The 15,801-nt window shown below is 48.2% G+C and overlaps 1 protein-coding gene across 3 annotated transcripts in view; it reads right to left on the reverse strand.

The window, feature by feature from the left end:
- Positions 1-15,801, reverse strand: part of LOC119970123 (retinol dehydrogenase 13-like) — a 169,577-nt gene that overhangs the window by 49,535 nt on the left and 104,241 nt on the right. For 2 of the 3 annotated variants that reach the window (XM_038804192.1, XM_038804183.1), the window contains exon 2: positions 9,802-9,920. The exons of the other annotated variant lie outside the window; for it this stretch is intronic. In XM_038804192.1, coding sequence (XP_038660120.1) covers positions 9,802-9,920 — 119 coding nt within the window. The remainder of the gene's footprint in view (positions 1-9,801; positions 9,921-15,801) is intronic. 3 annotated transcript variants of the gene reach the window in all.

Here is a 15,801-nt window from a genome sequence, read left to right on the forward strand (position 1 = left end):
CACCGCCTTAAATCGAATCCACAGCCTGGACCAGGTCCTCCAGATTCTCCTAGTGTTGCTGGGTGAACTTTTCATTGAGGAAGCCCACCAGCAGCTCTGTCTTTTTTCTTTCTTATAAATTTAGAGTACCCAATTCATTTTTTCCAATTAAGGGACAATTTAGCATGGCCGATCCACCTACCCTGCACACCTTTGGATTGTGGGGGCGAAACCCACGCAAACACGGGGACAATGTGCAAACTCCACATGGACAGTGACCCAAAGCCAGGATCGAACCTGGGACCACAGCGCCGTGATGCAGCAGTGCTAACTATTACGCCACCATGCTGCCCGCTCCACCAGCTGCTGTGTTAACGACTGAGCCGGCAGGGTCGCTCTCTGACTCTCCGCCATCTCCATCGTCACGGGCACCACACCAACCTTTGCAGTCTGTTCCCCTCTTTTGCGACCGCTTCTGGCCCTCAGCTCCATACAGGTCAATCTCTGCTACTAACTCTCGTGCACCTTTTTGCTTCCTCACATCCAACCGTTAACCGGGGAAAAGGTCCGAAAAACGCCACGTGGGGGAGCCACCAAATGTGCGACCACTCACACCATGGCCGCCATCGGGTCCAGGAGGACAGGGTTTTCGGCGACAAAGACGATGTCGTCTTGATCAGCGATGTCTTGTGCGGGGCACCGGTGGTCCTGGTAACATCTCTGCTCCCAACTGGGATGACAGGGATTTCATAAAGAAAACCATGGCAGAAACCTCCAACATCGACACACACCAACTCTATCATGGTGGGTTGGGGGGAACTTTTAACTGCTTACCCATTGATGGACCAATCAAACCCCAGAATGGGGAAAAAGACAGGCATGGCCAGGGAACTGGGAATGTTTATGGAGCAGATGGGGCAATGGACCCATGGCGGTTCCTGCACCCAGCTGAGAAGGAATTCTTGTTCTCCTCACCAGTACACAAGGTATAGACCCGTATCGACCTCTTTGCAGTATGGAAACCGGTGCTTCCAGAAACAGTAAGAGCAGAATACTCCGCGATAGTCATCTCCAACCACGCTCCACATTACATGGATGTGAGTTTGGAGACAGGCCGTTTCTTAAGCACCACATGGAGGTTGGAAACGGACCCCCTGATTGACAAGGTCTTCTGCCAGAAAACACTGGCCGTAGGCGAGTACATTACTAACAACCAGAATGGGGAAGTCTCACCTTCCATGTTCTGGGAGGCACGGAAGCTGGTGATTGGGGGAGGGATTATAGCCTGAAAGGGTCGCAGGGACAGGGAAGAAAGAGCGGCGAGGCAACAACTGATCGACTCCATACTGGAGGTCGACAGAAGATACTCCAAGGCCAATACTGTAGAGCTTCTGGCATGAGGAAAAAGCTAGAAATGAACTTTAACCTGCTATCCACCAGGAAGGCAGTGCACCAACTCCGCCAGATATGGGGGATGTTTTATGAACATGGAGAGAAGGCTAGCTGCCTCTTGGCTCACCAGCTGAGAAAGCAGGTAGCCAGAAGGGAAATAGCTCAGGTAAAGGACAGCAGAGGCACACTGGTAGCCGAACCTAAAGCGGTCAACAAAGCATTTAAGGCCTTCTACCAGGGACTGTACACTTCCGAGCCTTCTTCCGAGGATTTGGGGATGAAATGATTCCCTCGATTCTCTAGACATGCCAATCATGGGGGACAATAGATGGAGGGAGCTGGAAGCGCCAACAGGACTGGGAGAGATCATGGAGAGCATCAACTCTCCATGGTTAGGTGGATTGGCCATGCTAAATTGCCCGTAGTGTCCTAAAATGTAAGGTTAAGGGGGGTTGTTGGGTTACGGGTATAGGGGGATACGTGGGTTTGAGTAGGGTGATCATTGCTCGGCACAACATCGAGGGCCGAAGGGCCTGTTCTGTGCTGTACTGTTCTATGTTCTAACTCCATGCAGGCGGGGAAGGTGCCAAGACCCGACGGGTTCCCAGCAGACTTCTACAAGATATTTGCACTGGTTTTTGCCCCACATCTATGGGAGATGTTCGCAGACTCACTCGTGAGGAGCACTCTGCTTCCAATGCTAATGTCACCATATCGCTGATACACAAAAAAGACAAAGACCAGACGGAATGCCCATCGTATAGACCCATTTCGCTGCTCATCGTAAATGTGAAAATACTCCCGAAAATCCTGGTCAAAAGACTGGAGAACTATGTACCAGAGGTGGTCGCAGAGGACCCGACGGGCTTTGTCAAGGGTAGACAACTAACTGCGGAAAATCAGGCGGCTGCTAAATGCAATAATTACCCGATCCGGGGAGAGAACACCAGAGGTGATCATCTCTCTGGATGTAGAAAGGGCCTTTGACAGAATCAAAGTACCTCACTGAGGTACTGGAGCGGTTTGGGCTAGGGACGGAGTTCACCTTGGGAATGAAACTGCTGTACAATGCCCCCAAGGCGAGCATTTGGACCAACACCATCAGCTCTGAATACTTCCAGTTACACTGAGGCACCAGGCAGGGATGCCTGCTGTCCCCGCTCCTGTTTAGAACATAGAACATAGAACACTACAGCGCAGTACGGGCCCTTCGGCCCTCGATGTTGCGCCGACCTGTGAAACCATCTGAAGCCTATCTGACCTACACTATTCCATTTTCATCCATATGTCTATCCAGTGACCACTTAAATGCCCTTAAAGTTGGCGAGTCTACTACTGTTGCAGGCAGGGCGTTCCACACCCCAACTACTCTCCGAGTAAAGAAACTGCCTCTGACATCTGTCCTATATCTATCACCCCTCAATTTAAAGCTATGTCCCCTCGTGTTGGTCATCACCATCCGAGGAAAAAGACTCTCACTGTCCACCCTACCTAACCCTCCGACTATCTTATATGTCTCTATTAAGTCACCTCTCAGCCTTCTCCTCTCTAACGAAAACAACCTCAAGTCCCTGAGCCTTTCCTCGTAAGACCTTCCCTCCATACCAGGCAACATCCTAGTAAATCTCCTCTGAACCCTTTCCAAAGCTTCCACATCCTTCCTATAATGTGGTGACCAGAACTGCACGCAGTACTCCAGGTGCGGCCGCACCAGAGTTATGTACAGCTGCAGCATGACCTTGTGGCTCCGAAACTCAATCCCCCTGCTGATAAAGGCTAGCACACCATATGCCTTCTTAACAGCCCTATTAACCTGGGTAGCAACTTTCAGGGATTTATGTACCTGGATGCCGAGATCTCTCTGTTCATCTACACTACCAAGAATCTTGCCATTAGCCCAGTACTCTGCATTCCTGTTACTCCTTCCAAAGTGAACCACCTCACACTTTTCCGCATTAAACTCCATCTGCCACCTCTCAGCCCAGCTCTGCAGCTCTGTGTGCGTGGGTTTCCTCCGGGTGCTCCGGTTTCCTCCCACAGTCCAAAGATGTGTGGATTAGGTGGATTGGCCATGCTAAATTGCCCGTAGTGTCCTCTGTATCCTATAACATCCTTCAGCACTATCCACAACTCCACCGACCTTCGTGTCATCTGCAAATTTACTAACCCATCCTTCTACACCCTCTTCCAGGTAATTTATAAAAATGACAAACAGCAGTGGCCCCAAAACAGATCCTTGCGGTACACCACTAGTAACTGAACTCCAGGATGAACATTTGCCATCAACCACCACCCTCTGTCTTCTTTCAGCTAGCCAATTACTGATCCAAACCGCTAAATCACCTTCAATCCCATACTTCCTTATTTTCTGCAATAGCCTACCGTGGGGAACCTTATCAAATGCAATTGAGCCACTGGTGCTCGCCCTGCAAGACGCGAGAGGCTGGAAGGGCATCCGAAGAGGAGACAGAGAGCACACAGTTTCACTCTATGCAGATGATCTTCTCCTCTACATCTCGGACCCGCAGAACGGCTTGAAAGAAATCATGGAGCTCCTGGAAGAGTTCAGGGTCTTCGTGGGCTACAAACTCAAGTGAAGTTTTCTCGGTGAATCCGAACGGGGAGGGATAGAGCTGGAGGATCTCCCATTTAAAATAGCTCAAAACAAATTTTGCCACCTGGGGATCCAGATAGCTCACGAGTGGACACGAATCCACAAGTGAAATCTGACCAGTCTGGCAGAGGAAGTTAAAAAGAGATGGCATGCACCCCGGCTTGCCCTGGTGGGGAGGGTGCAGACGATCAAGATGAATGCACTGCCAAGGTTCCTCTTCCTGTTTAGATCCATACCGATCTTCATCCCCAAGGCCTTTTTCCAAAGAATAGATAAAATGATTATGGCGTTTGTATTGGGGGGGGGGGGGGGGGGGGGGGGGGGGGGGGGCATGGGCGAAAAATCAAAGAATCCCCAAGACAACACTGCAGAGGAGAAGATGCATGGATGGCCTGGCCATCCCGAACTTGCAACACTATCACTGGACAGCCACAGCCGAGAGAGCGAGGGGAATGGTAAGGGAACCGAACATGGAATGGGTGAGGTTCGAGGAACCCTCCTGAATGGCCCTCCGAGCCCTCGCCACGGCAGTGCTCCCATCCCCACCGGCAAAACATATATCAAGCCCAGTGGTGGGAGCAACACTAAAAACCTGGAACCAGGTGGGACAACACTTCAGCAATGCTAAATGCTAAACACTTTGGGGCAGCACGGTAGCATGGTGGTTAGCACAAATGCTTCACAGCTCCAGGGTCCCAGGCTGGGTCACTGTCTGTGCGGAGTCTGCACGTCCTCCCCGTGTGTGCGTGGGTTTCCTCCGGGTGCTCCGGTTTCCTCCCACAGTCCAAAGATGTGCGGGTTAGGTGGATTGGCCATGATAAATTGCCCGTAGTGTCCTAAAAAGTAAGGTTAATGGGGGGGGTTGTTGGGTTACGGGTATAGGGTGGATACGTGGGTTTGAGTAGGGTGATCATTGCTCGGCACAACATCGAGGGCCGAAGGGCCTGTTCTGTGCTGTACTGTTCTATGTTCACTTTAACGAGGTGTCCACCGTGGCCCCCATCTGCGGCAACCATAGGTTCCCACTAGCCATGCTAGGTGCCACCTTTAGGTGGAGACAGGACAGGAGGGCACTAGTGATCAGAGACTTTTACACGGGGGACAGACTCGCGACCTTAGAAGAGCTGTCGGAGAGACTAGAATTACCGAACGGACAGGAACTATGACATTTACATGTCAAAAACATTCTCTGCAGGGAGATGACAAGACATCCTAGAGCCCCGAGAGACATAATGTTGGAGGAGCTACTGGATGTGGACAGTATGGAAAAATGGAACTGCGGTGACATATACGGACGACTTTTAGAAAGGGCGAGGGCATCACTGGATGGAACTAGGGATGGAAGTAGGGAGGGGACTCTGAGCGAAGCACTAAGTAGGGCCAACACCACCTCCTCCTGCGCACAACCAAGCCTCATGCAGTTTAAAGTGGTGTACAGAGCACACCTAACCAGAACCCAAATGAACAGGTTCTACCCAGAGGTGGGGGACAAACGTGAACGGTGCCAGGGAGGCCTGGCTAACCATGCCTACATGTTCTGAGCCTGCCCCAGACTTGTTGGGTTCTGAACAGCCTTCTTTAAGGCGAAGTCCAAGGTTGTGGGGGTGAGTGTGTCGCTGTGCCCGAAAGTGGGAGTCTTCGGGGTATCGGACCTGCCAGAACTACATATGGGGAAGAGGGCCGCGCCCTTGCATTTGTTTCTCTAATCGCCTGCTGGAGAATCCTGCTCAGCTTACGATCAGCAGCACCACCCTCAGCTGCAAACTGGCTGGCAGACCTGTCGGAATTTCTCCATCTGGAGAAAATCAAATACACCATCCGAGGGTCAGACTGAGGGTCACAAAGCATGGGGGCAATTCATCAGCCTGTTCCAGGACCTGTTTAAAGCCAATAATGGATAGAAAGGGAGGAGGGGGGAGGGGGACGGATAGGAACCACCTGAGCCCACAGAGCAGACAGGAACAGAGGGGGAGGGTGTAACGGGGGCGGGGAGGGGGGTGGTGAAGAGAGAGACCCAAGGAAATGCCAGGACGGTGCCCAGGGAGAGATCGACACAGGGGCCTGAGGGATCCCCCACAAAGCCACAAGAGCAAAACGGGCGAAAATAAACCACCTATGGTAGAGGAACGGGCTGCAGACAGGGCCCGAAAATAGTAGAAAAGGGGAGGAGACCAAAAGGGATCATGTAAATTGTAAATAATAATCGTTTCAATCATCTCCTGTACAGTGTAAAAATGTAAACGTCAATAAAAATTTTTTTTTTTAAATTGGACACTATAGTCCAATGGGGAAACAGATTTGAAACCATCTCATGTTATGTGGCCTGCCAGAGGGTTGGGAAACTTGGCAGTTAAATGGTGGAGGGAGCTGATGATTCGTAAGGAGAGTGGCATTTTCAGCACTCCTCGTGAGCCGGGAGATGCGGGAGAGCATATCCCAAAATTCCTTAAGGGAGGGTTCAGCCTCCCAGCCCCCTTCCCTCGGAGCCCCAATAGCTCACTTGACCATGATCAATCCACATTGGCCAAACTGGCCCTCCCTCTCGATTGTTGACACTGACATTCCTTCCCCTGCAGATTGTCAATTTCTCCCCCTCCTGATTGCTGGGGACCATTCCCAAATGCACCCGGTTGAGGCCTCGTTGCGCTGGTCTTTTACCTGCCGGTTATCAATTTGTCCAATTGTCAGATGGAAAGCAGATCAACAAGATACAATGAATCTGCCAGGAAGATTGACAGGACTTCCACATAGCCAGCCTTGCCTTGTCCTTCAGCTGGTTTTAGCCTCACCTACAACTTCCCTGTTTTCCTGAAAATATCAGGGCCCAAGTGTTGAAATAATGAATGAAAGAGTTGACACCTTACTTCCAACTTGTTCAAAATCAACCTCATGACTTGTACACATGCGGTGATTGTCCCTTTAAGGGTAACGCAGCTATAAAGGTAACATGGCTTGTGTGACCAATCATGATTCCATGTGGAATCACCCTATGGAGAGGAGCTCCTAGGCAGAGAGACATTTTGGGAGCTAGCTCCAGCCCACGTGGCAATTTTTCATTAATAAATACCTTTTATGTTCATTAATGAAGTCTGTGGAAGTGCATCTTTACAATACACCAGATGTTATGTATGCAGAAATCGAGAAACACAGCAGCATGAAATGCTGGAAGTACTCAGCAGGCCTGGCAGTATCCATGGAGAGCCAAAAACAGAGTTAATGTTTCAGGTCAATAACCGGCATCAGGGCAGTTCTGATGAACAGTCATCGACCTGAAATACTGAACTGAATTTTCTGAGCTCTTTGGGTGTGCGAGTGCTGTGAAAATGGCAGAAGAAGGTGAAGAGGGGAGCCTGTTGTCTTCCCATCATCATGTCATTTTGTCAGCAGCAGGGAAAGTTGGTAAACTGAATGCTTGCTGTGAGGCTAATTGAATCACTTAAGTAGCCAATTAAAGGCTAGTTCCCATCTCTGAGCATTTTGGCGTCGCAGGTTCTGTTGCACCTCTGGGAGGGTCCTCTGGGTGAAACCTGGTGCCTGGCATCTCGAGGGTAGGCTGCTGCCTTTAATCGGATAGCAGTCACGGAAACGGCCTCTTAACTAAAAGGCTCTTCAGGCCTTGCCACTGGCTGAACAGAGGTTTCTGTTAAGACTTTCAACTTCTGGCCCCAGTAGCAGAACATCCCCATTATTGGTGAAGTACAAAGAACAATACAGCACAGGAACAGGCCGTTCGACCCTCCAAGCCTGTACCGGTCATGATACCAACCTTTGCCAAAACCTTCAGCAATTCCTTGTGCCGTTTCCCTCTATATCCATCCTATACATATGTTTGTCAAGATGCCTTTTGAACGCTGTTAATGTATCTTCTTCCACAACTTCCCCTGGCAATGCGTTCCAGGCACTCGCCACCCTCTGCGTAAAAAAACTGCCTTGCGCATCTCCTCTAAACTGTGCCCCAAGGACCTTAAACCTATGCCCCCTGGAGACTGACCCCTCCACTCTGGGAAAGAGGTCCAGCCCATCCACTCTATCCATGCCCCTCATAATCTTGTCGAGCTCTATCAGGTCACCCCTCTTTCCAATGAAAACAGTACGAGTTTATTCAGCCTCTCCACATAGCCAACAGCCTCCAGACCAGGCAACATCCTGGTAAACTCCTCTGCACCCTCTCCAAAGCCTCCACATCCTTCTAGTAGTGTGGCGACCAGAATTGTGCTCAATATTCCAAGTGCGGCTGTACCAGGGTTCTATACAACTGTAGCAGGACTTGCCAGTTTTTATACTCGATGCACCATCAATGAAGGCAAGCATTCCGTATGCTTTCTTGACTACATTGTCCACTTCTGCTGCCACTTTCAAAGATCTGTGGATTTGCCCACCCAGATCTCTCTGACTTTCTATATTCCTAAGAGTTTTGCCATTTATGGTATATTTCACCTCGATGTTAGATCTACCAAAATGCATTACCTCACATTTGTCCGGATTAAACTCCATTTGCATTTCTCTGCACATGTCTCCAACCTATCGATGTCCTGCTGTATCCTCTGACAATCCTCAACACTATCTGCCACTCCACCAACCTTGGTGTCATCCGCAAACTTACTAATCAGACCGGCTACATTTTCCTCCAAATTGTTTATGTATATTACAAACAACAGAGGCTCCAGCAGATATCCCTGTGAAACACCATTAGTCACAACTTTCCATTCCGAAAACACTCTTCGACTGCTACCCTTTGCCTTCTGTCACTGAGCCAGTTCTGTATCCATCTTGCCACCTCACCTCTGATCCTGTGTGACTTCACCTTTTGCACCAGTCTGCCATGAGGCACTGTAAACAACATCCACCGTCCTCCCCGTATCAATCATCTTTGTCACCTCCTCAAAGAACTCGATCAAGTTAGTGAGGCACGACCTCCTCTTCACATTAATTCTGTTTTCTCTCCACATATGCTGCCAGACCTGCTGAGTATTTCCAACATTTTCTGTTTCTATTTCAGTTTTCCAGCACCACAGCATTTTGCTCTTGAGTTGGAGTAGATTGTACTTGTGGGGTCTAGAATGAGGGCCATAAATTGCAAGATTAAATGTAAGATGTTTAGAACTGAAGGCGAGAGAACCTTCTTTACAAGTGTTATGAGGCTGTGGAATTCACGTCATGGATTAGTGGTTGAAGCAGAGACACAATATTGAATTGGATAGGTGAATGGAAAAAAGGGGAAGAAATATTATGGGGACAAAGTGGGTCTGAACAGAAGTCATATTTGAGGCGAAATGTTAACTCAGTTTCTCTTCATTGACGCTGCCAGTATTTGTTTTTATTTAAGATTTCCAAAATCTGCAGTATTTTGCCTTTATTTAAATGTTTACACAGACTAGTTGGGCCAAATGTGCTGTTTTGGTGTTGCAACTTGTATGTATTTTTATTAATAATGAGCATTCAGTACTGGATTTACATTTTTTTTTTAGAATATCCAATTATTTTTTCCCAACTAAGAGACAATTTAGTCAGTCCACCTACCCTGCACATGTTTGGGTTGTGGGAGTAAGACCTATGCAGACATGGGGAGAATGTGCAAACTCCATAGGGACAGTGACCAGTGCCGGGATCGAACCCGGGTCTTCGACGCAGTGAGGCGGTCATGCTAACTGCACCACCGTGACGCCCCCGAACTAGATAAATTTACATGTAAAGTTGTATAAGTTTGACTACAGGTCATTGATTAATATATCATCTTAACAATGCATCGCAGATAGCCATTCAGGACAATGGCATTGACAGTGATTCAAGGATTTCTTCCCTCCCCTCTGACTTACCTCTTCTGGCCAGTTCTCGAGCAGTTTCTTTGCCAATACCAGTGTTTGCTCCAGTTATGATTATAGTCTTTCCAGAGACAGTTTCTTTACTTGAACAAGTTCCACCAGTTGCATAGTCTCTAAAAAGTTAATTAAATTAGACAGAACTAGTGAATAATTAGAAGAAAAAAAGATTTGCATTGATAAGCACTTTTCACCACCACTGGTCATCTTAAAATGCTTGACAACAAATGGGGTACATTTTGAAGTGTACTCACTGTTGTATTGGAGGACACATGGCAGCCATTTGTGCACAGCAAATCCCCACAACAGCAATGAGAAAACCACCAAATAAACTGTTATTTTTTTTTTTAAATTTAGAGTAACCAATTATTTTTCTTTTTCCAATTAAGGGGCAATTTAGCGTGGCCAATTCACCTAACCAGCACATCTTTGGGTTGTGGGAGTGAAACCCACACAGACACAGGGAGAATGTGCAAACTCCACATGGACAGTGACCCAGGGCCGGGATTCAAACCCAGTTCCTCAGCGTGGCAGTCCCAGTGCTAACCACTGCGCCACATGCCGTCCTGTTATTTTATGTTGGTGGAGGACAAATATTGGCCAGGGCACCATGGATAGCTTCCCTGACCTTCTTTCTTTTTTTTCATAAATTCAGAGTACCCAATTCATTTTTTTCAATTAAGAGGCATTTAGCATGGCCAATCCACCTACCCTGCACATCTTTGGGTTGTGGGTGAAACACACGCAAACATGGGGAGCGTGTGCAAACTCCGCACGGACAGTGACCCAGAGCCGGGATCGAAACTGGGACCTCGGCGCCGTGAGGCAGCAGGGCTAACCCACTGCGCCACCGTGCTGCCCACTGATCTTCTTTCTGTAGTGCATTGGGATCTGTTACGTCCACTCGAGAGGATAGTTGGCACATTGTCTACATCTCATCCGAAAACTGGCACCTCCGAAAATGCAGCATTCCCACAGTTCTGCACTGATGTCAGCCTTGATTCTTTTGCGCAAGTCCTTGAGTAGGAGTCAAACTCAGAGATCTAGAAGTAAACACCCTTCAACTGAGCCACAGTGGACTTCCATAACATACAGAAACAGGCAAGAGAAATGTACACAGCTTCCTGTGCTTCTGAAATACCGCTATTAAAATTCTGGAAAACAATTTGAAGACTTGGGCCTTTAGCATAACATTAAACTCATGTGCATTTTCAATTGGAAGGCCAGAAATAGTTGGACTGAAACAAGCTGTTTAGACAGTGTAGAGTGAATTTTTCATTTAACTGGGCACCTGAAATGGGGATATTCAATGACCCAGTGCAGACCCTAGTGCCTGAAATGCGTAGAGTTCAATTGTCCATGCTGATACCAAGTTCCATTACCCAGAAATGGAAAGAGCTCCATTACCCAGACCTAACATTGATACATAAATGTAAACCTTTCAAACCTTGAAGATACCTTGAACGAAAACGTGCCTCAAAATAATTTTCTCAATTTGTTGTATTTTAAACTGATCCTAGGACTTTGGTTTGATAGAATTAGTGGATGACTGCAGATAGCCTCACAGCTACCCAATGCTTTTCTCAGTGTCCAACAGTAGGTATTGCTGAAGAACCACACTCCCTGACAAATTTCCCCCTCTCAAGTCAACCAGATATCTTCCTGTGGTGGCTCAAGGCATACACTGGCTTCCAGTTGTAATCAAAAGGTGTTTATTAATGAAAGACAAAAGCAGATGGATAAAAGGCACATAACACAATACAGGAGGTCTTTACTCTTCGGCTCCCTGGTCCAACTACCCAGGGTCCTGCTTCCAGGGCTCCAAACAAACTCCCCATTGGCCGGAGTTAGCAGGCACCCGCATGATTGGCCCCAAGCCAGTCATGTTTTCCGTTACACCTTCCCCCTGAAAGGGGGCCGTGCTACCAAATCCCCCCCCCCCCCCATAAGACCCTTATTAAAACTACCCCAGAAACTATATATAGAAGGTACTGGGCGGCACGGCCTCACAGTGGTTAGCACTGTTGCTTCACAGCAGCAGGGACCCAGGTTTGATCCCCGGCTTGCTTCACTGTCTGTGTGGAGTCTGCACGTTCTCCCCATGTCTGCATGGGTTTCCTCCGGGTGCTCCAGTTTCCTCCCACAAAGCCCGACAGACGTGCTGTTATGCGAATTGGACATTCTAAATTCTCCCTCAGTGTACCCGAACAGGCGCCCGAGTGCGGCGACTACGAGCTTTTCACAATAACTTCATTGCAGTGTTGATGTAAGTCTACTTGTGACACTATTAAAGATTATTACCATCAGGGATAACAGAGTTTGCAAGAGGGCCCATCAAGAAGTCAATCAGAAGCAGCACGATGGCACAGTAGTTAGCACTGTTGCCTCACGGCGCCGAGCACCCAGGTTCGATCCTGGCTCCGGGTCATTGTCTGTGTGGAGTTTGCACATTCTCCCTGTGTTTGCGTGGGTCTCACCCCCACAACCGAAAGACGGGCAGGTGGATTGGCCATGCTAAATTGCACTTAATTGGAAAAAAAAGAATTGGGTACTCCAAATTTAAAAAAAAGTAAATCGGTGCGGAATCCTCCGGGACCTCCTTAGCCCTGCCGCAGGCTCAGCAGTCTTCTGGGTATTTGAGTGATCAACAGTCGATGTCACCTCAGGCGGCACCACTGCAATGACAGGCGAACTGGCCTCACCAGCCGCGACAAGCACAGCTGGTTGCACAGAAACAACAGAACCTGGCTCCCCTTGGCTGGACAGAGTTACAGGAGTCCTCATGATGCTAGCTGGACTTGTCAACTCCCAAATTCCAACCAGAATGACCTGTCCTCTCTCTGCTCTGACTGCTAACTCTTCTGGAGGCCTGACATACCTCCACCCTCCCCGCCAAATTTGGAAATACAAGGTCCAATCAGATTCTTAAAACTCAGCTGGTATGACCCCCGTGGTTGAATGAAGGGTGGAATTACACAACAGCAAAAAGATTAGCCAACCTCTGACGAAGTGGTTTATCTGACTGTGTTTACATGGCATTCTTGAAAGTTTGGCCAGCCCTCCCAGCAGACCGTTAGACACTGGGTGGTAAGGGCCTGATCTAGTGTGTCGTATGACACTGGCTCGCACAAAACCTGGAAATAATCACCGGTTAAGGCAGTGCCATTGTCCAAAACAATTGACTCGGGAAGACAGTGAATGGCAAACAATCACTGCAAGGCATCTACTGTGGCTGCCCAGATAGTGGTTCCATCTCTTGAACCGACAGCCACATAGAAAGGGCATCCACCAGCACCAAAAACATCTTGCCCATAAATGGGCCTGCAAAATCAATGTGGACCCTGGTCCAAGGGCGACTGGGCCATTACCAAGGGTGAAGGGTGACAGAAAGCAGCATATATTGCTGCTTTCGTCAAGGATGGCATTGTTGTATTAGTTCTTCAGTGGTTTTATCCATGCCTGGCCACCAGACATAATTCCACGGCAACATCTTCAGCTGCCCTGGATGGGAACTATGTAGGTCTTGGAGGAGGGGCCCCTGGCTTGAGGCGGAACAACCACTCATGATTCCCACAGAATGGGCAGCACGGTGGTGTAGTGGTTAGCATGGTTGCCTCACGGCGCTGAGGTCCCAGGTTCGATCCAGGCTCTGGGTCACTGTCCGTGTGGAATTTACACATTCTCCGTGTTTGTGGGGGTTTCACCCCCACAACCCAAAGCTGTGCAGGTTAGGTGGATTGGCCACGCTAAATTGCCCCTTAACTGGTAAAAATGAATTGGGTACTCTAAATTTATTTTTAAAAAATGATTCCCACAGAATCATGTCGTCTTCACAGGTCAACTCATCCTGACGAGTGAAGTAGGGCCTCAGCTGTTCGGGCGTCTCGTAATACCAGCTGGACTGTATCATTTGTTTAACCTTTGAAAGAATAGGGTTTCTTTGGGTGCAGTTATGAGTATGTTCCTTGGACACTGGCAGACTGTCTCAGAGGTTTCGGGCTAGAATGATGTGCTGGGGTACAGATGGTGGTAGGTGACTTAATGCACCCACATGAGCAATTTACGTCTCAGACTGGTGCTGAAAACCATAGTTGTAGGCCGCCAACAAGGCCCAACACTGTACTCTTGCCGAGGCTATGGGCGATATGGGCGTATCTTCCCATCAGTCACTATGTTGAATCATTGACTGTACACATACTGATGGAATTTTTTCACACCAGAACTCTCCACCATCTGCGCATAGTTTTGTTCTGCTTCAGAAATGGTCCTGGAGGCAAAGGCGAGAGGATGTTATGAACCATCTCCCATTTTGTGGGATAAAACTTCTCCTATATTGTAAGGGGACACTCACATGTCAGCACAATTGGTTTCCCCAGGTCAAGGTCAAAATGCACCAAAAGACTTGAAGACGACGGCTCGCTTCACGACTCGGGATGTTTCCTCTCTGGGCTCTCAATTGCCACCGCTGATTCTTGCTTAACAGCTGGTGTAATGGTTCCAGTGTTGTGGCTAAATTTGAAATAAACCTTCCATAATACTTGACCACACAGAGGGATTTAAGCTCGCTGACATTTTTGGGTGCAGCGGTATCTCTTATGGCCTTGACCTTTTTTCCCCCCCAAAGAGTGCATCCCTGTCCCATCAAGGCAAAATCCTAGGTACGTCACTCCTCAGGCCTGGAAAGTACATTTTCCGTATTTTAGACAAACCCCAGCATTACAAAACCTCTTTAATACTTCCTCTGAGCTGGCCACATGTTCTTCTGATGTAGTGCTGCCGACCAGTGCATCATCAAGGTTGACCATCATAAGAACATAAGAACATAAGAACTAGGAGCAGGAGTAGGCCATCTGGCCCCTCGAGCCTGCTCCGCCATTCAATGAGATCCTGGCTGATCTTTTGTGGACTCAGCTCCACTTTCCGGCCCGAACACCATAACCCTTAATCCCTTTATTCTTCAAAAAACTATCTATCTTTACCTTAAATCATGTAATGAAGGAGCCTCAACTGCTTCACTGGGCAAGGAATTCCATAGATTCACAACCCTTTGGGTGAAGAAGTTCCTCCTAAACTCAGTTCTAAATCTACTTCCCCTTATTTTGAGGCTATGCCCCCTAGTTCTGCTGTCACCCGCCAGTGGAAACAACCTGCCCGCATCTATCCTATCTATTCCCTTCATAATTTTAAATGTTTCTATAAGATCCCCCCTCATCCTTCTCAATTCCAACGAGTACAGTCCCAGTCTACTCAACCTCTCCTCATAATCCAACCCCTTCAGCTCTGGGATTAACCTAGTGAATCTCCTCTGCACACCCTCCAGCGCCAGTACGTCCTTTCTCAAGTAAGGAGACCAAAACTGAACACAATACTCCAGGTGTGGCCGCACTAACACCTTATACAATTGCAACATAACCTCCCTAGTCTTAAACTCCATCCCTCTAGCAATGAAGGACAAAATTCCATTTGCCTTCTTAATCACCTGTTGCACTTGTAAACCAACCTTCTGTGACTCATGCACTAGCACACCCAAGTCTCTCTGAACAGCGGCATGCTTTAATATTTTATCGTTTAAATAATAATCCCGTTTGCTGTTATTCCTACCAAAATGGATAACCTCACATTTGTCAACATTGTATTCCACAATGGAAATCCTCTGGAGGAGATATTCCATCGTGTGCTGGGAGATTGTTTTAGCCTGCGGTATGTCAGTCTGGTATACTGGAAGAGGCCTTTGTGGATATTTGTAGAAAATTTGAGACTCCTAATCCAGTTCTTGTTGCAGGTAGGCGTGATTGAGATCCAATTTTGATTAGGTGAGGCCCCCCAGCAGCATAGTGTAGAGGGCTTCAATTCAGAGCATCATGTACCGACCAACCTGGGCAGCCTGATTCATGGTCAGTTGAGAGTCTCCACAAATCCTTATCAAATAATCACGTTTAAGGACAGGGATTATTGGCGCCATCCATTCTGAAAACTGGACTGCTTGGTTATACTTAG

Source organism: Scyliorhinus canicula, chromosome 1, assembly GCF_902713615.1.
Source record: "Scyliorhinus canicula chromosome 1, sScyCan1.1, whole genome shotgun sequence".
NCBI lineage: Eukaryota > Metazoa > Chordata > Chondrichthyes > Carcharhiniformes > Scyliorhinidae > Scyliorhinus > Scyliorhinus canicula.